Source organism: Microchirus variegatus, assembly GCF_963457635.1.
Source record: "Microchirus variegatus genome assembly, chromosome: 13".
NCBI classification, from domain to species: domain Eukaryota; kingdom Metazoa; phylum Chordata; class Actinopteri; order Pleuronectiformes; family Soleidae; genus Microchirus; species Microchirus variegatus.
In genome coordinates this window covers 17094349-17118384 of record NC_139814.1, presented here as the reverse complement: position 1 = coordinate 17118384, position 24036 = coordinate 17094349, and the positions used below count along the sequence as shown (strand labels likewise).

The following is a 24036-nucleotide window of genomic DNA, read 5'->3' as shown; positions in this document are numbered from 1 at the left end:
GACCAGACTCATTTCTCAAAGAACTGGTTAAGGTTTGAGTTAAGATGTGACTTGTGTGGGTCAGATTAAAGGTTGGGATTAGAAATGAACATGGTTTAAAAAAAAGGGCTTTGTTTGGGCTGAACAATTGAATGTAAACCAATGTCAGCCAAAGTGTGTGATTTGATTGTCTTGCGCGCTCGTGCAAAACTGCAAAAATCTTGTGCGTCAAGACTTGGGCACATCTGCTCCTCTCTCTCTCTAAGAGGGAGGGAGGGAGGGAGAGAGAGCATGCTCTGCGCCTGAACTCTTTTCTGCAGAGCTGTAATTCGCAGCAGATGATGACCACTTTAGGGGGATGTACTCTTTACTGGGGGACTCTGGGAGGTGAGCCTCCCTCCTGACGCAGCAGCGCCAGAGCACCGCAAACTTTAATGTAAGTCTTCATCGCGCTGTCCAGTGATGGAGCCCTGACCCTGATCACCACTTTCTCTCTTCACGCTTCAGACCAACCAAGTGGATTATGGTCTGCAGGAGCGCGAGAGAGCACAGGGGCGACTGCACCTGAACAACACACACACACAGAGAGAGAGAGCGACACTTTTGGAACGCAGCCGCGATCCGTCCTGTGGGGATGGATACTTCACTGGCAGGCGTTTGCTTTCTCCTGCTCTCGCTCCATGGGTTCCTGTGTTCCCCCGCGGCGACGAGCGTCTGTCCGGAGCGATGCGACTGTCAGCAGCCGCAGCACCTCATGTGCGCCAACCGCGGGCTGCGCGCTGTGCCCAAACCCGCGGGAGCGCCCGAGGAGGTGCTGATCTTCAGCCTCGCGGGGAACTTCATGACCAACCTCACCGCCTTCGACTTCGCACGGTACAGTGACCTCGTGAGGTTAAATCTGCAGTACAATCAAATACAAACTGTTCACCCCAAGGTGTTTGAGAAGCTCTCCAAACTAGAGGAGTTGTATTTGGGACACAATCTTTTGTCAAGTGTCCCTGCTGGCACTCTACAGCCACTGAAGAAGCTGACTATTCTCTATGGAAATAACAATGACATTAGGAAAATCACTCCTGAGCTTTTCATCAACTTGGATAATCTTGTTAAATTGCGCCTTGATGGCAACTCAATAGAAGTTTTGCAGGACTCTGTTTTTACAAGTTTGAGCAGTCTGCATTATCTCCACCTGGAGTCCAACAAACTCCATCACATTCACAGAAACGCCTTCTCCAAACTCTCCAACCTGCGTTTCCTCAACCTGGCCCGCAACAAGCAGTCGGCCATACGCAATGTCTTCACTTTTTCCCAACTCAAAGCTCTCACAACATTGCTCCTGTGTGAGAATGAAATCCAATACATCGGAAACCACGTCTTCCAGAACCTGAAGAAGCTGTCCAAACTGTCTCTGAGCAACAACAGGATTTCTAGCCTGGACAGCAGAGCTCTGACGGGGCTGTCGAGTCTCAAAGAGCTTCTGATTGACGGCAACGCGCTGCAGGAAATCCCCGCTGGTCTTCTCGACCCTCTGGAGAACATCGAGGAGCTCGACTTCAGCCGCAACCAGATTTCCACTCTGGAGTCTTTGGCCTTTTCTCGACTCAAACATCTGAAAGTGTTGAAGCTTAAGAATAATGTCCTTACCAGTCTGTCTGGTGACATTTTTGCCCTCAATAACATGCTTTATGACCTGGATCTCCATGGCAACAACTGGACTTGCGACTGTCGCCTGGAGGAGCTGAAGAGATGGATGACTGCGGCACACTCTCAGGGCAAATTGTTGACTGTTTTTGTGCAGTGTCATCACCCTGCACCTCTGAGAGGGAAGTATCTGGACTACGTGAACAGCTCCCAGCTGCAGCCGCTCGGAAACTGGACCCACCTGTGCAGGAGCCAAACCGGGCCTGAGGAGAGCCGCGGAGGGGGGGTTCTGGAAAAGGTGCAGGGGATGACAGACGCAGTGGAGCAGGAGGAGAGAGGTGGAGAGGGCCAGGTAGAAGAAGAAGGAAACAGGGATGAGGTGATGGTGAACAAAGAGGCCGCGAAGTGGAAAGGAGAGGGACAGGAAGGTGTGGGAATCCAGGGAGATCAGGGAGGTCCAGAGGGGACAGAACCATCTTCCTCACTGGACAGAATGAAAGCACTCAGTCCAAGGTCACGACCTGCTGCAGAGGCTGCTGGGAAACGTGGCAAAGGGAGACGCAGGTCAAATGTCGTTTCCAGAACAGACGCACCGCCAGCCGTTTCCACACCAGGTGACAGAAACACCACAGTGGTCACCACAACCTCTGAGGCTTCAGGAGAGAAGTTCGATCTTCTCAGGTCAGATCAGAAGGAGACTCCGCCTCTAATCGCAGACCCGTGTGTGTTTAACCGCCATTTTATCACTAACGTCTCAGTGAATCACGTGACGTCCAGTACGGTCACGGTCTACTGGACCACGAGGGATCATCACCCCTACACATCAGGACCCGGCCTGGGTCTGGTTGAAGTCCACTATCGGATTCTCTTTGACCGCTTTGGCGCTCCAGATCGTTTCCCCCGTTACGTTTACGCTCACGGCGCGGCTCACTCCGTGACCCTGCGAGAACTCAGCTCAGGTTTGACCTACATCGTCTGCGTGGAAGGCGTCGTCGCGGGATCTGTCTGCCAAGTGGCCCCGCGCGATCACTGCGCAGGACTGGTCACTCTGCCCGAGGCGGTCACTGGTCGCGGCGGCACGCTGACCTCTGACCTCCAGCTCGTCACGGTAGCAACGCTGGCCGGCAACGCCGTGCTGCTGCTCGTCATCGGCGGCGTGTGGCTGGTGCGGCTCGTGAAGAAGAAGCTGCAGAGGAGGAAGTCGGCGGTGCACGTGCGCCACATGTACTCCACCAGGCGGCCATTCCGGCCCGCCATGGCCTCCGCGTCTGTGTCCACCGACTTCACCAGCTACCAGAGCAGTCGCCCGGCACGACTCGCACCACTGGAGGAGGGGGATCTCATCGAGTTCCCCTGCGACCGCTTCCTGGACAGCACAGCTCGCAGAGACAGTGACATGCAAAGATTCGCTGACTAAAAAAACTGGAAAAACTGTCAAACTAAAAACAGTGGCCTGTGCTCTGTGCTCACACTTAAATCGTTGTGGATTTGAACATTTCAACAATCTTACCTTGGCACTTTTGTTGGTTTGTTTTTTTGTCCATAGTTACCACAGAGCAGCTCAGGTCATCAGGGCCTCTTCAGACACCAGAGGAAGTCCAATCCCTCTGACTTCCTGCTTTTGCTTCTTTTCATTTCCTTGCACCTGTGAGTGTCTCTGTACGTGTGATTGGTTTGCAGTGCAAGGGTGTGTGTGTGTGTGTGCATGAGTCATGGACCACTGATTTCAACTATGGTGCTAATACTGAGTTAACAGACATTATATTATTGTCTTGAAATTGTACAGCTTGTAATGATGGCTGCTGGTTGGCAGGGAAAAATCACTTTTTTTGGTGTCATATCTATCGTGTTTTATATGGAACTTTGTATGATTTTTGCATTACATGAAGAAGAGTAAAATCCCCAACAATGTGATCGACCTGTCATTTGAGCGTTTGTGGATGAGTTACTGCCGTAATGTTGTTCATTTGCAGCTGGTGAACCATTCTTCCTGTCTTTTCTTTAAAAAGATGGAACAATTTAGGAGAAATCCTGCATATGGTATCAAATAGCCTAAAAACATGTGTGAGGGATAGCATGTTAGTCAGAGTGTGTGTGTGTGTGTGCATCCCTGCTTTTGTATACGTGTCAAGATGAGATCTGGCAACAATTATGCAGTCCCTTTTGTTTGAGAAAGACAGGGTGGAGTGCCTCCCACTCTCAAATCACACTACACAATCACACATGCATGCTTATACAAATATGTGCACACAGCGAATGTTCACATAATCAAGGGTGGGTTGAAGCCAAACGTCTCATAATATCCTTTGCTTATTTATGACTTGTGTAGATAAATTACAGCTTTGGGACACTTTCATTTACTCGTGATTCATATATAAATGGCAAAATATCCACTTTCAAATGCTCCTGTGTGTGTTAAAGGCTGAGGTATAATAATATAGGCCAAACGTTAGTCAGGAAATGAGGACTTTGTTGGCCACTCCGGTTATCCTGGTCACCCACCACCTAATAAAACCAGTCACTAGATGGCAGAGTAGACCACAATAGAAACACACTGATTATTTCACACAGACAAAAGCAGCAACTCCGACTCACAAGAAAATACCAGAATAAGTGCTTTTTTTAATTTTAGCATTACATTTACAGCGATTGTCAACATCTTTAAACATACAAAAAAAAGAGTCTGAATTAAGTGTACATTAAATTAAACTGTCAGGGCATCTTGAGATCTTGACATGACAAGTGCAGCTTGGGAGTTATTTTGCATTTTAAGGGCATGTTGTGTTAAATATAACATATATATGTAAAAATAAAGAAAAAAAGCTTCCCAAGAAAACAATGGTGTAATTTTAAATCTCAAGTGTTAGTCACATGTAGAAAAATACACAGTTTTGACAAACTGACTCTGGCTTTAGAGAGAAGGCATAAGATGTGCGCTTTGAGCTGCTCACTGAAAGATATTAATTCATATAGATAATTAATATTACTTAATATATAGGCTTTTTTTAATTAGTGCAAGACAACATAGTAAAAGAAGAAAACAAAATGAAACACTGCTTATTTTGATAGTGTGCATATGTGTGTGCATAGTCAGTGGGTGGCAGGCTTAAGGGCAGAAAACATACGACGACAGAACACATGGAGGCATTTTCTGAACAAACACAGAACGCCAGAACTGCCATGAACCATCACAGTTTTTCACAAAGATTTCAGCTAAAGCACATTTGTTGTACCAGTTATGGAAATAAATGTGGGAGCCCCTCCCATGTGTGGCTCTGGTGTCGTCTCCAACCAGACAAAAAGATGAGAATAATACCTCAGTGTTCACGTGGATTCATAAATTCACCTAATCCAGTTCGATGTAAAATGTAAAAAGTGAGATTATTTCAGTCGGCCACCCCCACCCCTCTATATGATGAGGGCTAATGTCCAGCGGGCTGGGGGTCATGGCATGTGTCACCTGTGGCTGTGGAGGAGGTGGAGATGCTGTTGTGTTGGATGGCCTGCAGGTGAGAGCCGGGGCCGACAGGAGTGGGACTTCCTCCTGCAGCTGGACACAGAGACAGCTGTCAAATCAAAGTCACTGATCCTGTGTGCACGACTGTCCGCTCTGTGCGCTCTCACTTTGTATTTGATTTTTTATTTTTTTTCGCGTGAGCGACAAATGAATGAAAACAGTTGCGATTTAAGGAAAATATCTCTTTTATTTTACAAGGGAATACTGAACATTCACATAAAAAAAAGACAACAATAAAAATATAGGAATATAACACATGCCAATATTGCAATAATCTTTGTTCGTCAGAGCTCAAATTTAAGGCTGCTTTCCGTTAAAGCTACAAAGTGCAAATTTCTTTTTTTCAAAATCTATTATTTTACGTCAGTCGCAGGTTCAGTTAAAGTCGTCTTTTACCTGATTCTACCTCTGACTGGAGTGCAAGATGGGCACGGTCTGCATTTTCCATACCGACTAAATACAAGGTGAAGCTGCCAGTGCAAGAACAGCGTTTTTCAAACACTGACACTGTTCTGTTTCACTAAATCAAGGCGGAACAATGGTGTAGAGTTAGTGCATGGCTTCTTCCTGGTTTCTCCTAGTTCTCAGCAGGAATTAAAGGGCATGGATTAATGGACTGATGGTGGTAAAAAGCTGAGTTTTGGCTCTTAAGTGCTGTTTGGTATCAGAAGGTTGGTTTGTTATATCAAGGCAACAAAGTAACCATGGGCGATTCCCTCGGTATATTATACCATCAGGTTTGCATGGAGATGATTGCTTTCAGGCGTCAGGTGATATTTCTAGCGAGGGGAAGGGGGGGGGGGTTTCAGGGTGTGGAGTTTTACTCACTGGGGTACCCCTGTGCCTCTCTCTGCCGGGCGGTGACAGGACAGTCCTTGTGGGTAAGCAGAATCTGCTTCAGCTGACCCACCTCCGACCTCAGCGACGTCACCTCGTTCTGGGAAACACACAGAGAAATATTACGCAACCTTGAAGTGTGTGTGTGTGTGTGTGTGTGTGTGTGTGTGTGTGTGTGTGTGTGTGTGTGTGTGTGTGTGTGTGTGTGTGTGTGTGTGTGTGTGTGTGTGTGTGTGTACATGGAGCACCTCCCACCTGTAGCTGCAAGTTAGTGTGGGTCAGCTCCTCGGCTTTCTTCTCCAGCGACGACACCCACAGCTTCCTCTTCTGTCGACAGCGGGTGGCCGCGGCCCGATTGCGCTCCAAGAACTTCTGCCGGCGCTCGTCCGGGTCCTGCTCTGCCGTCCTCCTGCGACGGCCGCTGCATCCTCCTCCTTCCCGTGGCCCACCGCAGCCGCTGCCTTGCATTGCATGCTGGGAAAGGGAAGGCTGCATCTGCTGTGCGACTGGTGATAACTGGAAACAAACAAAACTCTTAGTCTTGTTGTGCTTGACTGCAGAAATATGGGGTCGTACATATAGAGTCATGTCTTTAGGTACAGCTGTTAAACTAAGCATTTATGTGACTATGTAATCAGTCCATCACATGGAAGCAATGGGGTTCATTTAAGCATGTAGACATGGTCAAGACGACCTGCTGAAGTTCAAACCAAGCCTCAGAATGGGCGAGAAAAGTGATTTAAAACTGCAGTATTAAACTTTTTACGTGGGTGCCAATTACGTGAGTACACCCTGGACAAGTAGCCAGTCCATAACAGGACCACATAGAGATAAACAACCATCCAATCCCACACTCACACTAAAACCTCAAAGTCAATTTAGGGTGTGTAATTTCCTAATCTCCAAATCTGCATATTTTTGGACTGTGGGAGGAAACTGGAGAACCTGGAGAAAACCAGCGCACACATGGGGAAAACATGCAAACTCCATATTAGTTAGTAAAATTAAATGGTTGCATACAGGTTTAAGTATGACTGAAAACACAAAGATGAGCCTACAAAAAGTTTCAGAAGCTAACTCCACAGCTCAAAAAACCCGGATGTTAAAGCGCTGTATACGCAGAAAACCCTCCCTCAGTCAGGTCTGATAGTATTGTTTGACAGAGCCGATTCACCAAGACCAAACACAACAACAGCAACACAAATCCCCAGAAGTTACACAGTCCAGCTCCTTTCTGTGTGAAGTTCCTTGGGGATTTTCCTCCCACCATTAAAACATGAATGTTTGGTAAAGTTATCATTAAATTGTGTAATTTAATGGCAATAAAGATCCTTTCCATCCTTTACGTACACACACTACCTAAAGCAGTGGCTGCTGAGTGCGTGACAAAATGTAGAGCACTATACCTGTTCTGGAGCAGAAAGTGGAGGTGACGCCTGGTGCAGGTGTGAAGGCGGTGATTGGTGAGCCTGAGCGTGCGGTACATTCCCTGACTGGTGAAGCTGGTGGCTGTGCGAGCTTCCCAGGTGCTGTGGAGGAGGAGGAGGAGGTGGTGGTGGAGGAGGAGGAGGGGGTGCGTGGCATCGCTGTTGGTAGGGAAGAGGCGGTGGATGATGAGGATGCTGATGATGATGGTGGTGGTGTTGTAGTGGAGGCGCCTGGTGGCACTGCGACATCATGTCCATCATGTGACCCATGGATGTACCGGGGTTGTTGCCCGCAACCATTGTGGGGTGGTGCTGCGGGAAATGATGGCCCAGCGCCTGTTTGGATCTCTGAGTGAGAGAAAAGGGACTTTTATTTCTACATCTATGTAGAATAAATACACTGAACACCTGCAGCCACTAAAACAAAACTTACTTTTATCTTTTTATTTAGGTCATAAGTGACAGAGACAGAGTGAGTTGTTCATAATGAAACTAAAGTGACATTTTCATGATGACTCATATATTTTCATTAACCCACAAACCCTCCTGGAATGCTAAAATTAACTGAGTTCCACTGAAGAAATATGAAATATGTCCACACACACACACACACACACACACACACACACACACACACACACACACACACACACACACACACACACACACACACACACACACACACCCCACACACACACGTATGTTTCCGCTGTAGTTGCCTAATGTTTTCATTGTGATTCTGAAATCTCCCACAGCTTGGAGGGAGGATGTGCTCTCATTCGGAGAAGGTGATATATTTCAGGTGTTGATGAGCATTTTTTTTGTTGCCGATTGAGAAGCGAGGCAAATCATTTGGAGCTTATTAAATATATAATAATCTAAAATTAGATTTGTTGCATATGACAATGGTTTTAAGTAGATTACTTTGTTGGTTTAAGCTCATGAACCTGCCACATAATAAATTATCTTTATTTTAAAACACAAGACAAATCGAGGAAATGCATTTAATGTAAATACTGACTGTTACTGTCACTGTATGTGCAGTGCTTAACACATCTATTAGACCACCACCAAAAGCCACAGCTGCCCTAAATTAACAGCATTGGTAATTATCAAAAACGTGTTTTTATGTTTCTGTATTGGTTAAAACACCAGTATGTAGAAGCGCTTAAGCTGAAATTATATTTTTAATGCTAAAAGATGATTATTATTGTTATCTGTTACAAAAAAACAGAAAAATAGTAAAGCATGTGATCATTTATTGATTAAAGGTGCATTATGTAATAAATCTAAAGCAATTGGCCATAAAGTCCTACTAATATGTCACAAAGACTCAGGAATAATGTTCATATAACAAACTGAACTCACTTACAACAACAGTACAGCCAAAATATTTATATTAAAAAAAATATTTTGCAGACTGCAAATCATGTTTATGTTTTGAAATCATGTTTTTTTGCATGTGGCGCCACCTACCACCGTCTACCGATCATTGCAGTCAGTAGAGTCTCAGCTGCCGAGCAACCACGGGTTTCCAGTTACGTCTGAGCTACAATGGCGGAGAAAATAAAACCTAAAAGACCTCGGTATTTTGAATTTGAGTGTAGTAACCGTTTTGGGCCACATTCTTACATATGGCGCCTTTAATTTGTCAAATCATAGTTATTTACTTGCATTTCTCAACAGAAAAAACTGTTTTAATCTTTTAATATATCTGTTTTCTCGTTTTTATGATGTGTTAAGCATTGTACATCCCATTTTAAAACATTATTATGTTCAAGTAATGCTCACGCACGACATGAAAAGCTTCGACGGAAACACTTTGCCTCCCTCTGGTGTGGCGTGGGGTGTGTTCGACACCTGAAACCAGCTAAATTAGCAGCAGCCGATTAAAGATCCCAATCTACAAACTTCAAAACACGACCCTCAAAGTGTCGATCCTCGCTGAATAACTTCCAATATCGTTTATTCCACCATCATCAACAACATCTTCCCTTATCTACTACACAGTGGAGTGTGTGTGTTCCAATAAGTGCAGTCATCTGCAGCCTGATACCTTCACACTTTATCATTCCCTCGTATCATCTGACTAAACAGACTGTAAGAGCTAAATTAAACCTCATCTCACCTTTCTCCTACGCTCAGCAGAGGAGAGGGAGAGGTCATGTTTGGAGCATGACATCACCCCCCACTTGTCCGTCTCTGGCAAAACTGCTATCTGCTCGCTGTTATGCAATATTTCTTTAAGAGAAGGAGCTGACTTTCTCTCTCTCTCTCTCGCTCTCTCACAGCCATTCAGTGATTAAACCATTCAGTGATTTAAAAAAAAGAAAAAAAAGGGCACATTTAGCAACTGCCAAAGATGAGGTCATTGAGTTGTCTGTGCCAGCTTCACCAGCAGCCAGCCAGCCTCACACACACACACTGAACAGGACGGGGCACAAGTATTTCTTCTCTGTTTACTACATAGAAACACCCTAACACTGTGGCTGTGATTACATCATGGATCGCCTTGGCCTGGATGACACATCACGCTGATATTTCTGTCTGGAGGGACGAGTGAATGAAGACATGAAAGTGTGTACGTGATGCGCTAATCCGCGCGTAAAGTGTTTACTTTGTGGCAGTGGAAGTGTGTCGCGGTTACTGTTGTTACTGTAGTTTATTTATTTATTTTTTACAGGGAAAAAAATGACTGAAGAGAATCAAATGTGTGTGTGTGTGTGTGTGTGTGAGAGATGAAGAGAGGTTAAGATTTGAACCTGCAACCTGAGAGGCTGTGAAACCTGAAACCACTTTTCATTTCCCTCTCTATATACAAGCCCCACACATGAAGTCATAACCTATGTGTGCATGTATGTGTGTGTGTGTGTGTGTGTGTGTGTGTGTGTGTGTGTGTGTTCTTGTACTTGTGGCATACTGAGGACCAGTGAGGGTTTTTAACCAACAAAGTGAGGTCATTTTTATGAAGTGAGGACATTTTGGCCGGTCCTCACTTTGTTTTCATTGAAATCACTTCCTTAGGTTATAAAGATGCTATACAGAGCTCCTCAATTTGGTACAAAAACCCGTTTTCCAGACCTGGTGTTTCACACACTTTTTGCTCTGGGGCTCCACCTGCAGACATTTTATGAAACTGCACCCAGTTAGTTCGTTATAGATGTCATTCATGAAGTAGATATTTGTAATTGTGTTGATATATAAAGTGGAAATGCTGGTCCTCACTTCGTCAGCAATCCGGTCCTTAGTATGCAGCAAATACAAGAATGTGTGTGAGGACCTAATCTGTTTACACAGTCACATCATGGAGACAGAAAAGCTAGTGCACATCATGTAAATCATTAGATTCTAAGGTCGAGACATAGGGTATGGTTGGAGTCATTCTTTATAGACAAGGAATGTTAGACACAGTGATTTCCTATGATGTCCAGGAGACAATTAACTCACATAATGTATACTAAACAAGCCATACTACAAGCACCCAGAAAGAGGAAATGTAAGAAATTTCAGAGCATGTTGACACAGGAAAATAAAACAACAAAGAAAGTTAAAGATTTGAGTATAGAACTCTGTTTTCTGTCTATCCTGATAAGAAAGGACCAAGTTGAAAGCTCAATGTGAGCGTGTTTAAAGTTATACAAGAACTATAGACCAAGTTTGTCAGTATTATGAAACAACCACTGATTTTCTTAACATTGATTTATATTCCCAAAATACACATTCAACTACTACTACAAACTATTTCCACTATTTCTCTCTCCCTCCCTCTCAGGTTGTACACTGCTTTTTTAGAGTGGCAGGTTTTTTTTCCCCCCACTGTGCAGTCATTTCCCAAAGGATTTCATGTAAACAGGCAGAGGCAGTTAAGAACAAGGTGGACTGTGTATTAAGTTAAATTAGTACAACACCTAAACTCAAAGGCTTACTGTTTCAATTCATTCTAATGCGGATTTAATCCAATCTAATCCACTTCTCTCTAAAACTTCCATCTCATCGACTTTTGTCCAACAAATATATTCTGATGTCTCCACATTATGTAGAAATACTTACATTTAGAGCTATAAATCAGCGGCTTTTTCTATTAGCTATTTGAGATAATATGTTCATTTGCTTTCAGGCAGAGAGATGGATGAAAACAGGGTTGCCAACTTCCTGATACGAAAATAAGGAACGGAAGGGGTTCCTTATACTGTTTTCATATTGAACTTTTTACACTTTAAACCCACCTCCCCCATGTACCTGATATACTGCCCTTTACATGACCACAAACGACAGTAAAAGATGCAGTTTCACTGTTTTTACAATAGTATTTGTATGGATGTACCGTTCTATCAAACACATATGAGTTAAAATCGTTATAATCTTAGAATTATATTTTTGCAAGCTTCTTTTTTCTGCCATCTTACCATAAAAAAATGCCATACCATATATAGAGGTGCATGTATGATGGTTTTGTTACAGAGTGACACAGCTACGTTGTTTCCTGTTTACCTACTTATCTATCTTTGTTGGCCAGAAATCAAGCGAGTGCAGCGTTCCTTTAATAGTGCCTCAACCAGCCACTATCAAAACACGTGATAACATTTCATGTCATCAACTACCCGTGGTTCTCAAACTGTGGTACATGTACCAGCGATTCTGAGGAATTTTGAGTCACCTCATCACTTGCTCTATCTTTATTTAATTTCACGATATCAGTGTGTGAAGTACGTGTGAGGATGATGAGGGAGCAAATTATCTTATTAGGAATAAATCTGCCTCCCTCTTTAGCTGACTTTGCTCGACCTATTTGCACCACTGCATTTTAATGTTGTTGACAATGGCGTTACTTTGAGAGCTCAATATTTGAGAAGCGCTGTATTTATAAAGAAAGAGGGAGAAAGTATCAGTGGTGGTCAGTACCTGAGGTGAGGAACAGGAGGGGTTGTGTCCAGGACCTGGTAAACCCATTAGACAGGACATCTGCTTCTCCATCTGAATAATAATAATAAAAAAAAGGGACATTAGCACAAAAATAACCTGTGTCAACCGTGACAAGAAAGAGAATCAGTACCAACACAACCGACAAGGATACAGTTCCTTCTCAAGGCCACATCCTCTGACACCTTTGATTAATTCATCCTCAAGAGCAAAGTGACTTTTTCTGTCAGCCATGAATTTTTTTTCACTGACTGGCCACTTTTTGGCTGCTAAAGCGTCTTTAAATCACCGTTGCATGCGTGCTTCTGAGGGGACCTAGTAGTCGTCCTCTTTAGTATACTTACAGTCATGTGCTGAGCAGATGCTCCTTGCATGGCGGGATCTGGCAGGGTGCCGGGTAAGGAGGCTGGCAGCGGCTGTCTGTGTCTGTTCCGCATGTGGAGGAGGGAGGACAGAGGCCCCGGGACTGGACTGTGGTCAGTCACACACAGAGAGACAGACAGACAGTTTCACAGGGTTAGAAACAGGTGCAAATTTTGATAGCAGATGAGCATGAGATAAGACTAATATGTAATATAGTAATGCCAGTGTTTTAATGAGGAATGGATGAGAGATAGTGAAGGGATTAGGGATTATCTACTGGAGCCAATTTCTTATTTTAAAGGTTTAGTGAGCCAAACCTCTTCTCCTCGTCATATTTAACTGTAGAGATATTAATGTAACAGCTGATCATGTGATCAGAATGGCAAGCAATTTTGATAATGGTGGAGTAAAAAAGTAAAAAAAACTTTTTAGTACATTATCACAGGCAAATATTCAAAAATGTGGATATAATTAAAGCGGAAACTACGTAACAAAAACCACAGGAAGAAAAGTTCAATAATCTGGATGACCCACATCTGGTCAATCGGGATAAAAATAGAGTAGAAACTCTTATTCTGCGAGAGTAAAGAGGCGTAAAACAGAGGTCTGAGGTGAACCTATGACAATGGAAAATATGACATGATGAAAAGAGTGGAAAAAAAAAGAAGTGGCAGCTTGAGAGGGAGGAGAGAATCTAAAGCATCACAGCGGGGAATGTTGAGACCCGGGGAGCCATGTGCTGATCTAACTGCTCTGGATCTCAGCCAGTGAGACAGCGTAGGCCTACGCGGCCACGCTGAGGTCATCAGCACTGATGTCACCACCGAATCTGGGGGTATGCTGCCCGTTTTTTTTTAACATACAACAAAATACAGACAAACCAAAACAACATTTCCTAATGTAACCACAACAGCTCTAACCGGGCCAACAGCCAGATTCTCAGAGAGTAAGTTGCCATGGAAACTGGCGATAAACACGAGGAGGGGGGGAAACTGTCAGACACTCGGTCCACAGTTCATTTAGTCAAAAATGTTGCTGGTTTCACTGACTAACGTTCTGTCTGGATTCAGATGGTACTGATTTAGTGAAGCCCTCTCTTCTATAGCTGTTCCTGGACAGATGTTTGGACCTTATTATGTCACTTACTTACTTCTGGTAACTGGACTCATTTAATCAAACGCAGAGGTGTGACAGAGGCTTGTGTTTTATGCAGTATGGGTGAGTTAGAGTCTTAGTAATGGTTCAAAATTCCTTCTTTATCAACAAACAACAGGAATAATCATTTAAATATATGAGGCTTCCTGGTGTTATTTAAATTTCTGACAATGTAGTCGTCTGACTACGTTGAACAATCTTTCATGTCCTTTTAAAACACATCTTAAAACCCATCTTTACTCTTTGGCTTTCAACCCTAGTATGTATGAGACGTTGTTTTTTATCTTTTTATATAGTTTTATTGTATGACTTGTTTATTTGTGTTGTTTTTATACTTTGTACAGTATTTTATTGTTTTATTGTTTGTTCTTAGGTCTATTAGGTCCCTCAATTTTATATTTTATTCATTTTATTTGTCTCTGATGTACAGCACTTTGTTTCAGCTGCTGTTGTTTTTAAAGTGCTTTATAAATAAAGTTGGATTGGATCGGACTGGAGCCCTTTGATACGTGTAGTTTCCTCCTTTACCTGACAGAATTGCATTTATCTACTTCAGCAATTAAAATGGTTTAATTGCTGAAAGAAGTTGGTTTCATATTAAAATAACACATTGAACATAGTATAAACACTGATGCTTTAAGATATTATTATTATTATTATATTAGTATTTTAAATTGCAAAATTCCTATTTTATTATACCTATGTTCTCTATTATGTCCTAGCGATTAATTGTATTAAATGATTACATTTCAATTATTCTAATTATATAGAACTACACACACGTTATTGACTGTTGATGACAAGTGCTGGTTTGACCATTCACACTAAACCCACAGTGTTTATAATCCTGCATCAAAATGGCTGAGTGTCTACACTCCCTTTAACAAACCTGAGCTGTCAGGGAGAGTGGAAGCAGCTGCCGGGAGCTCGTCAGATGAAAGACAGGAACTCCTCTAATCTGTCTCTTGAACTGGGTGATAACCAGGGAGCCATGGAAACTGGCCAGACACTCAGAGCCTCCGAGTCTCAAATATACATAATAGTGGCGGTTGTTTGGTGTCGTAGTAGTTGGTATCAGTGGGTTTAAGTGGGTGTTTCACCATCAGCAGTCCACCATGTCTTGTGCTATTAATTTGCTCTCTCAGTAAACTGATGCTTCTTGATATTTTTTTCATCTTCTTTCCCTCAGTTCATTAGGGCAGTGATAAATTATGTGGAGGGGGTGAAATGCCAGTCCGTGCCAGACAGAATGAGTTATAATACGTTCACAGTGGGATGGGCCAGACGGGGTGAAGGAGAGGAAGACGGGAGCGGGAGAAGGAAACATTTAAAGGAAATATGTGATGTGTGAACGAGAAGAGGATCAGAGATTTGTGTGTCTGGATGTCTGCAAAGGTATGCATGCAAACACTGGTGTTTGTACTCACCCTGAGTGTGTGAGCATGGAAGGAGCCTGGGTGATGACTGATCCAGACTGGGAGGAGCAGGGCAGTGTTTGCTGGGCAGCCAGGCTGCAGCTGGGGCCCAGCGTGGGGCCGTGACACTGGGGGCGCTGCAGGACATGGGTTTGGGGGTGGTGCAGCGGTGCCTGGGGATGTGGGTGCTGAGGAGGCTGGGGTGGGTGCTGCAGCTGAAGCTGGGGTTTGAGCTGGTGCTGGTTCATACAGGGCGGCCCATTATGGGTAAGCGTCTGCGGGGGGAAGAAGCCGGAGCGACACACAGCTGGAACCATTTTTGGAACTCAGAGGGTAATGTCTACATTCAGCCTGCGTGTGTGTTTCTTATTTTTGAGCGCACACACACGTACATGCATACAATTTCTTTGGTGTGTGCGTCTGCCTGTGAGTGTGTGTTGCATTTGCAGAGCAGAATGTGATGACTTGGCATGTATTTCTTTGCTTCTTTGCTGACTGCTTTAATTTCCCTCACATTCAAGTGTTTAAACTTGCCAGGTCCACCTTGATTTTAGCTTTCCAATTTAGGTTAAAGCAGTAGTTCTCAGTCCTGGTCCAGGGGACTCACTGCCCTGCATGTTTTAGATTTTTCCTTTCTCCAACACACCTGATTCAACCGACTGTCTCTTTAGCTTGTTGATGAGCTGACCATTTGATTCAAGTGTGTTGGAGCAGAGAAACATCTAAAACACACAGGGCATTGAGGATTGAGAAACACTTGGTTAAACCATAGGTTTCCTGTTGTCCTGTCTCTCTGTGTGTGGTCTGCCTCAGTCTTTTCATGCTCACCTGACCCACTGCTCCTATGTCTTCTCCTCAACCAATCAGCTTCCTGTATTTTCCCTCCCCCTATGTAATTACTCATTCTCCTCAGCTGGTGTTAGCCTCCCTGTTCTCCACCAGTGCCTTGTCCCTCGTTCGCCAGTCTTCAGTTTGTTCTGTGTTCAGTTTTTGACTTCTAGTCGTCTACCTGTTCTATTTTGTTTTTAGTCTTTGATTTCTAGTTTTGGATGCTAGGTTTTCATTTAATAAAACTACCAATTCGTCTGCATTTGGGAAAAACCTGCTCCCAAGCCTGATAGAAGCCTGACAAGTGAAAACAGACTAAAGCAGGACACATAGGAGTTGACTGACAGCTGGTATTGTCCAATATATGTGTGTTTTCAAATCATTAACAAGCCAAATCACAAATCTTGAGTCAAACTTTATTGGTATCTCAGAAGCAAACACCATCTCAATTCTTACTCTTTATATAAACAACAGATATAATATTTACCTGTTTGCTCTTCTCCTCTTCTTGAGCTTGTAGAAACTCCTCCTCTATCTCCTTGAACAGACCGACCTCTTCACAGTTCTGCAGAAATCGCGTCGGTGTCGGCGTCTGGTCTGGAAACACACAGAAAAAAAAAGGACAGATGGGGTTTAAGTAACAGTCAGAAGACATGCATGTGCACACTGCTGTAATTTTCTCCTCTTTTAGCTCCATTTGCTTCCTGAACTGTCACCCGGGGTTGCACTTTGCAAGAGAAGAAGCAAGTCTCCTCTCTGTCTCCCTGCCTGTGATAACATCAGCCTCTGTTTCTGTGAGCAGTCTCAACATGCAGGGGTCAAAGGTCAGCCGGGGCGCTTTGTTTTGACATGAAATTTCCTGCAAGAGGTGTGATAGGCTGCAGGACCCAGGAAGACGCAGAGGAAGAGTCTGCGAGGGTTAGATGTCGTGCTCATGTTTATGTCCAGGCGGACAGACAGAGAGACAGCTGTTTCTATGGTTACTGACAGTGTTCTGAAGAACATTCTGCAGAAACACAGCACCAATAGTCAAGTAGTAAAGATGCATATCAAACACTTACCGTGCATCATTTATTATTATTGTAGATGCTTTTACAACCTTAAAACTCATCATATGTTTGATCTTAAAATGTCTCAGGTGACTTATTCTTCATGATTTGAAGGAATCAAAGCACTTGTAATTATTTATGTTTTTTTCCCCCTTTATCTTAATCAGAAAATGCACCAATTGCTTTTTCCTTTAGTTTTTCAAAAGAAAAAGTGATTATATTTATTTGTTGGACAAATTAAGCAAGAAAGATGAGCAGTCTGCAACATTTAAATGTACAGTTTGAATGTAACTGCAATAAAGAAAGAAAAACATGTTGATTAATCACCAAAAAGTGTCATTTTTCGAAACATTTTCTGCTTTTCTTATTTTATTAATGACAGTAAAATGTCAAATACATTGATTTCATACTTTGTGTTACTGTCTGAACATATGTATTATAGCTTTATTTTAATGGGTGAATCTGACAGTAATTAGTCAAATGTTTTCATAATGGTGAAACAAAGTCGATGTTATCATTCCTGTAATCCTCCCCAGGGATTTTCTCCTGCTTCCCCCACTTTTGCATGATGTCAATAATTTACACCTTCCCCGATGTTTTAAAATCAAAGTGGGTCTCCGCTATCAGAACGCATGGTCTAATCTGACCGAGTACTGTACATGTTGCAACATGGGCGGCTCTGTTTCACAGCACAGACTCTCTGAGGGGAAGGAAGGCTTGAATTGAGTTTATCTGATTTCATACTGTATAACATAACCACATCATTTTTCCCAGCAGGCACCGATCGTGAAAATAGGTCACCACACTCACACACACACACACACACACATAAACAAACAGACAACAGCCCAACCGAGTGACACATTGCACGTCCGAGCAGCGGGAAAACAAAAGACGAGGATTATTTGTGGTTATGGGGAGAAGGGGGGGGGGGGCTGGGTCAAGCTGCTAATTAAGAGCCACATTTTCCCCAGTGGGTTGGAGAAATCCAAAACACTGACACAAACATAAGTAAGTGTGATCAGGTGGGGCGGCGTGTGTTTGTGCCTCACCTGTGAAAGCCGTGTCTGCTTTGATGGAGGAGAACTTGAGCGTCATCTCATGCTTGTGTCTGTGGATGAGCAGATGCTCCTCTAACTGGAAGCGCTGCAGCGACAGCGACAGAGGGAGAGAAGGACATGAGTGGTGGACGATCAGTTAAATGAGCTCTCTGCTGACTCATCTTTCCTTTTTTATAATCCATTGTATTAATCCATCTTGTTTTTATTTCTACTCTTTTTGTCATGATCATAATCACACAAATTATGCACAATATGCACACATTTAAAAATGTATTTGACATATAAAAGGTTAAAGGTTGTACAAAATATATACATTTATATAGGCATTTGTTCACTTCTTTAAACAAAGAGAAAGATCTGAATAGAAGCATTTGAAATAAATCTTAACATTAAAATATATGTTTTCATTATTCTGTTAATAATCAATCATTTGGTTTGTAAAATTAAAGTTTATATAAGTATGTGATTTTTCCATGCCAGGCAAATAAAATCTGCAATAAACTATTTTCTTAGTGCAACAAAGATTTTTTCATAATCATCCACCCAAAGGAAATCAGCGCACATGAATAGCTTTTTCTTTTTTTTTTTTACTCCAAAACACATTCCTTATGTCCTCATAAATAATCAAATACAACACAATATAAACCCCAATCTTAATTTATGTGAATCTGCTCGTCCCCTGGGGGCATTAATAAAGTTCCTGAATGTAACGATGCACGTACAGTATAGAGATTTTTGATCTTCTTATCATGACGTCATATACGTAGTAGCGTCGTAAAACTTTGGGTTAGGCTTCGAGAGAAAGAAGATTTTGGCGGCCTGTGTAAAAGTAAAAGTCTTACACACACTTATTGTACACAGCTGACGTACATCGTGTTGAACTTACCTGAGAGCAGCCCGGAGCGCCGCACACATAAGGCCTGTCCTGTTTGTCATTCATGTCATCCACAAACCTACAAAACAAAAGACCAGTAACCAGTTAATGTGCAGATGGAGGTGAGTGTACGATAGTTTCATTCAGAAAGAGACAACTCTAGAGTATTATTTATCCTCCGAGTATTGCATCCTGTAGTGGAATGACTAAAGGACGTAGCAGATGATGAATGTTTCATCCTTTGAGAGCAGTGGGAGTGTAACAGTAGCAGTAAACTCGCTTTTATTACGACAAATACAATAGTACGCACAAAGTCTATGTGTCTGCTTTCTCTGTCTCTTTATAATTCAACATGTGAGCAACACAGAGCAAGTCTTACAGCAGTAACCTTAACTTTCCATGGGTATTAAAGATGCAGTGTGTAACTTTTTGACTGAGGCCATACTAGAAACTGTCTCGCTTGACTAGCACAGTGTTTCTGTTGGCTTCTTCTGTCTTGACATAAAACAAATCACTTCCTGTGTGCAGACATATATACACTAAGAAATCCAGTCACAACAGGATAAAAAATATAACACAAAAAGGTAGAAAACAATACAAGCTCGCAAACTCAGGTTTGACCCAAACAGCTCTTCAGCAAAGGCAGTAAATCAGCGATGTGGGGGTAATTATGAGTGATTTGTTTTTGCTGCTGACCCTTTATTTTTCCACGGAAAGTAAAGGACCTCAGGCATTACTCTAACCTGGAGACAAGATCCACACACTTTGTAGAAATGAGTCCCGAGGTCATCGGGTTAACACTCTGCAACTTTTCATCCTCTCTACTCCAGTGAGGAGGACAAGGAGGAGGCGGAGGAGGAAGTGTGTTTGGGTCTTTTTTTTGGTTGGAGATGATGGTTTTGAGATATGCGTTGGAGACAGGTACAAAACACATGCTTTGAAACTTTCTGGTCTGGGTGAGTGGGTCCTGATGTTATGGGAAAGAGTGAGCGCTAAAGAAAAAAAAAATGTGTGGAAAAAGAGGCCAAAAGCACATGTTTCCATAAGAAATGGAAAGTGTATGTTTGTGTGTGTGTGTGTGTACTTGTTACCTACTTAGGACCTACTCTGGCATAAACACTGACCTTGTCAGGACCAGTAGTCCTCATGGAGACCAAACAATGTTCCCTAATGTGGCAGAACTACATTTCTGAGAAACTGGTTTAAAGCTATGATTAGGTTAAGGTTAGGGATAGGAATTAAGTGGTAGGTTAAGGATAAGAATTTGTTCTGGCTGTCCAAATCAATGGAAGAATAGCTGCTGCGCAAACCTGTGTGTGTGTGTGTGTGAGAGAGAGAGAGAGAGAGAGAGAGAAGGAGGAGATGGAGGGAGAAAGAAGGGAGGATGACACAATGAATGGGAGAGAGAGAAGGAATGAGGGTGGGAGGTGTCAGAGGGAGGGCAGCGCTCAAGGCCTACTCCTGACAGGTTTGAACCTGCCTCAGCCCCCATTTTCCAACCCCAGGCAAGGTGACTTCATAAGTGCGTGAGCATGTGTGTGCGTGTGTGTGTGATCATGATTGGTCGTGTGTGTGTGTGTGTGTGTGTTACACAGCAGAATGTGTTCACAACACCACATTTAATACACAGATAAAGGTGGATGTTTGGATAAGTCACAATATCAGTTCAACAAACACGCACACAAACAAATAATAACACATTTAAATACTTTTGCTTTATGTTATGTTTTGTTTTCTTTTTAATAAAACAACAATCCAGAGTGTGTGTTGTTTCCCTGCAATAATACAATTGAATCTCAAAACTTTGTTTGTCATTGGTTGGGAATTCAATGGCTCAGCAGTTATAAAATAAACTAAGCTAAGAAAAAACAAAAACACTATGTAATACAATAACAAGTAATAAACAAATAAAGTACTTGTTAATATGCAACAATGCCAATATTTCACAAATAAACAAAGACAGCTGGAGGAAGTTGACAGTGTCCTCATTTTGAACAAGAAGAGCAGACTCAGCACATTTCCAGCAAAACCCTCCTGTCACTTCGAAGCACAATGACGTCACCCACTGTGCATAAATCCAACATCAGACCGGACAATATGCCAAATTAAGACGGATTAACTCACAATGAAAACTTTTCTGCGTGTGTTTCCCGCCTCTGCCTCCCTATATACACTCATATAACCACCGCAGCAACGAGATAAAGAATGACACACACTTAAAATCTCCCCCCCGTGAATCACATTCAATATCAAAAGCATTTAATTTAAACTGTAAATAAATAAATAAAGCCGCCACCGTCACTTACTATGTGTCAAAAGGTCCTCATGCATAAGTTTGGGTCAACAAGTTGGTTCGGGCTCACATTATTCTCCACATTAGAGCTCCACAACACGAGCCGGTGTCCCGCTGACAAACGAGCCGCGGAGCCCACAGCTGTGAGCGGACTCGCTGCTGTCACACCCCCCAAAACACACAACACGACGTCCGCCTGGACACTTCACCGGGACCGCGAGGCAACAGCAAAATACACCGGACAAGAACCACCACAAACAAACACACACACAACTTGTCCCGTTAACTTCCGTTAGAAAAACTAAAAAAAATATGAGATATTAGATGTGAAATGTGTTTTGGTGCCGGTTGCTGAGTGTAAAGTTTTGTGAATGAAGTGTCGAAGGTTTTTTAAAGGTTTACCTACCGGCAGAGCGGGACAAGCGGCGCTCCACAGAGGAACCACGTTGGACTGGAGCGAGATTACAATACGTTCTATTTACAGAAGCATTACATCATCCTCCCGGTGACGTCACGTGGGATTCCTGAACTTCTAAATCATTGCGGTCCCGTACGGAGAGAGGGATTGAGGGGGGCGGGGTTAGGACACCGGCCGGTAGGGGGACGGGACTGGACGGCAGACACGAACTGACAAGTGAAGCCAACTCTCTCCGTCTCTCTCTCTCCCTCACACACACACACACACGCACCATGCAGCCGCAACGTGACGGGACACGGGGCAGTCAGACCGGGTGGGCGGATGAGTCCCGTCCCGTCCCCCCCCCCCCCCCCCCGTCCGAATGGGACGTCCCGGCGTCTGTATCGAGCTTATGCGTCAAAATGATCAACAGCTGCCAGGGTTTCTTTTTCCCCTCACAACTTTCCTGGTGGTTATGATGCCATTATATCTACTGTATTTTATTCAAATATACAGTATTGTTATTTTGCTGACGACAAAAGGACATATGTAATCCAGGTCAATTTAAAAATAAAATAAAAATAAATAATAATAATAATTTATACATTTGTATAATATATTTGTGTGTGTATATATATATACACAAATGTATGAAAGTTTTTTTTTTACATTTTTATACAAAAAAAAGTTATTTAAAGATAAACCACTTAAAATATTAGTGTAACATATATTCTCACACTATCATCTATCTATCTATCTATCTATCTATCTATCTATCTATCTATCTATCTATCTATCTATCTATCTATCTATCTATCTATCTATCTATCTATCTATCTATCTATCTATCTATCTATCTATCTATCTATCTATCTATATATCTATCTATCTATCTATCTGACCTTTAAAGATGTTTCAGTCAGATTGCATTGATTACTGTTTACTGTTCCCCAAAACAAAGACATGCCCACTGTGAGGAGTTTGGTCATGTTATGTCAGGTCTCTGGTCATTCACATCTCCACTGAGCTAATACTGTATCTCTGCCATGTTTGGTCAGGCTTTTCCGGCGCTCCGGGGCCCGAGGCTGGAGCCCGAAACGGAGGGGATACGGCTTTGTTGTGCTGCTCCTAGGTCGGCTAAGCTACAACATGGGACTGAACCAGACTGACTCATCATCCACCAATCGCGTGAGGCATGCAAATCCTGGTCGCCGAGGCAACAAGGAGAAACAGGAAGTTGTGATGATGTCACTCTGTGTTTTGAGCTCTCCCCCTGCATGGTTGTGAATCACTGAGTTTTGTTTTCAGTGAGGATATGGGAGGTTTTACAGTGTGTGTGTGTGCGTGTGTGTGTGTAGGTGTGTGTGTGTGCGCGAAGACTGCACTCACACTAAAAAGTGTATGACGGCAGCCAGGAAGTCTCTGGCTGGTGCCCTGAAGCAGACAATGCCACTGAGATTACAACTACCACTATAACTCAGCAGCTATACCAGCCATTACCATCTGGCATCTTAACAGCCAGAGTGGGAGCTTTTACAGAGCTTGATGTCACCTTGTTTGTAAAAAAAAAAATGGTGTTTCAGGCTAAAGGTCAAACAAACTGACTGACCTCAAAGCTCATGTAGGATTACGCTCACTGCAGCTACGTCACTTCTCTGGCTCGGCTGCACACATTGTGGTTTCTGACTATTCCTATCCGTGAATTGCATAGTAATGTGGCACTAACGTCGGACTCGAAAAAAACTAAATGGAAACAGATACTTCAAACGGCGTCCAAGTATACGAGCTAGAGTCATACTCTTATGTAACGCTTGGAGTTAAATTTACATGCAACTCCGCTTTCACATCACCACCACTGGTGCTGCATGTGTTCACATGGTTTGTTTTGTCTTTGTTTGGTCCGCACCGGTCGACATGTGAGTTTATGTGCTGGTCATCACTGACCAGGCAGTTTGTTTTCTAGGAAAATAGAGGCTCATATTCAGAGTTTGAAACCTACCCCAAACTGCAACATTGCGCGCCACCCACAGACCTCAGATCAGATGATGTCATGCATCATAAACTCTCTCTCTCTCTCTCTGTATCCATCCCTTTCTCTCTTGTATTTCACAACACATGCAAGCACTTCTCATTGACGCAATGGCATTGGAACTGCGTCACTCTCACCGGTCTGATACACCGCACGTGTGTGTGTGTGTGTGTGTGTAATGAGTGTGTTTCTGTGCTTGTGTATAAGAGAGAACATCTGTGCTAGGTTAATGAAGTCACTACATGTCTATACTG

General features: G+C 43.1%; 2 protein-coding genes across 2 annotated transcripts; one reads left to right on the top strand and one right to left on the bottom strand.

The window, feature by feature from the left end:
• Positions 1 to 613: 613 nt before the first annotated feature.
• tril (TLR4 interactor with leucine-rich repeats) lies at positions 614 to 3034 on the top strand (the record flags this gene model as incomplete). Its single annotated transcript, XM_083900354.1, has 1 exon — positions 614 to 3034. The coding sequence occupies one exon, from the start codon at positions 614 to 616 to the stop codon at positions 3032 to 3034; it is 2421 nt and encodes an 806-aa protein (XP_083756480.1).
• A 1232-nt stretch (positions 3035 to 4266) lies between these two features.
• Positions 4267 to 21795, bottom strand: LOC310936313 (cyclic AMP-responsive element-binding protein 5-like). The gene is made up of 11 exons (XM_083900355.1): positions 21763 to 21795; positions 19076 to 19142; positions 18181 to 18274; positions 16567 to 16676; positions 15264 to 15526; positions 12663 to 12789; positions 12301 to 12372; positions 7378 to 7746; positions 6227 to 6487; positions 5963 to 6071; positions 4267 to 5167 (listed from the first exon to the last, which is right to left on the bottom strand). The coding sequence occupies exons 2-11, from the start codon at positions 19127 to 19129 to the stop codon at positions 5040 to 5042; spliced, it is 1587 nt and encodes a 528-aa protein (XP_083756481.1). The 5' UTR covers positions 19130 to 19142; positions 21763 to 21795; the 3' UTR covers positions 4267 to 5039.
• Between the last annotated feature and the right edge of the window lie 2241 nt (positions 21796 to 24036).

Bases quoted from the DNA above. Each gene is read 5' to 3' on its own strand.
- LOC310936313 (XM_083900355.1), bottom strand. From the start codon at position 19,129: ATGAATGACAAACAGGACAGGCCTTATGTGTGCGGCGCTCCGGGCTGC. The intron at 12,790-15,263 runs GTGAGTACAAAC...GACTGACCACAG, and splicing joins TCCATGCTCACACACTCAGG to TCCAGTCCCGGGGCCTCTGT. The intron at 7,747-12,300 runs GTACTGACCACC...TCTCTCACTCAG, and splicing joins CCTCCTGTTCCTCACCTCAG to AGATCCAAACAGGCGCTGGG.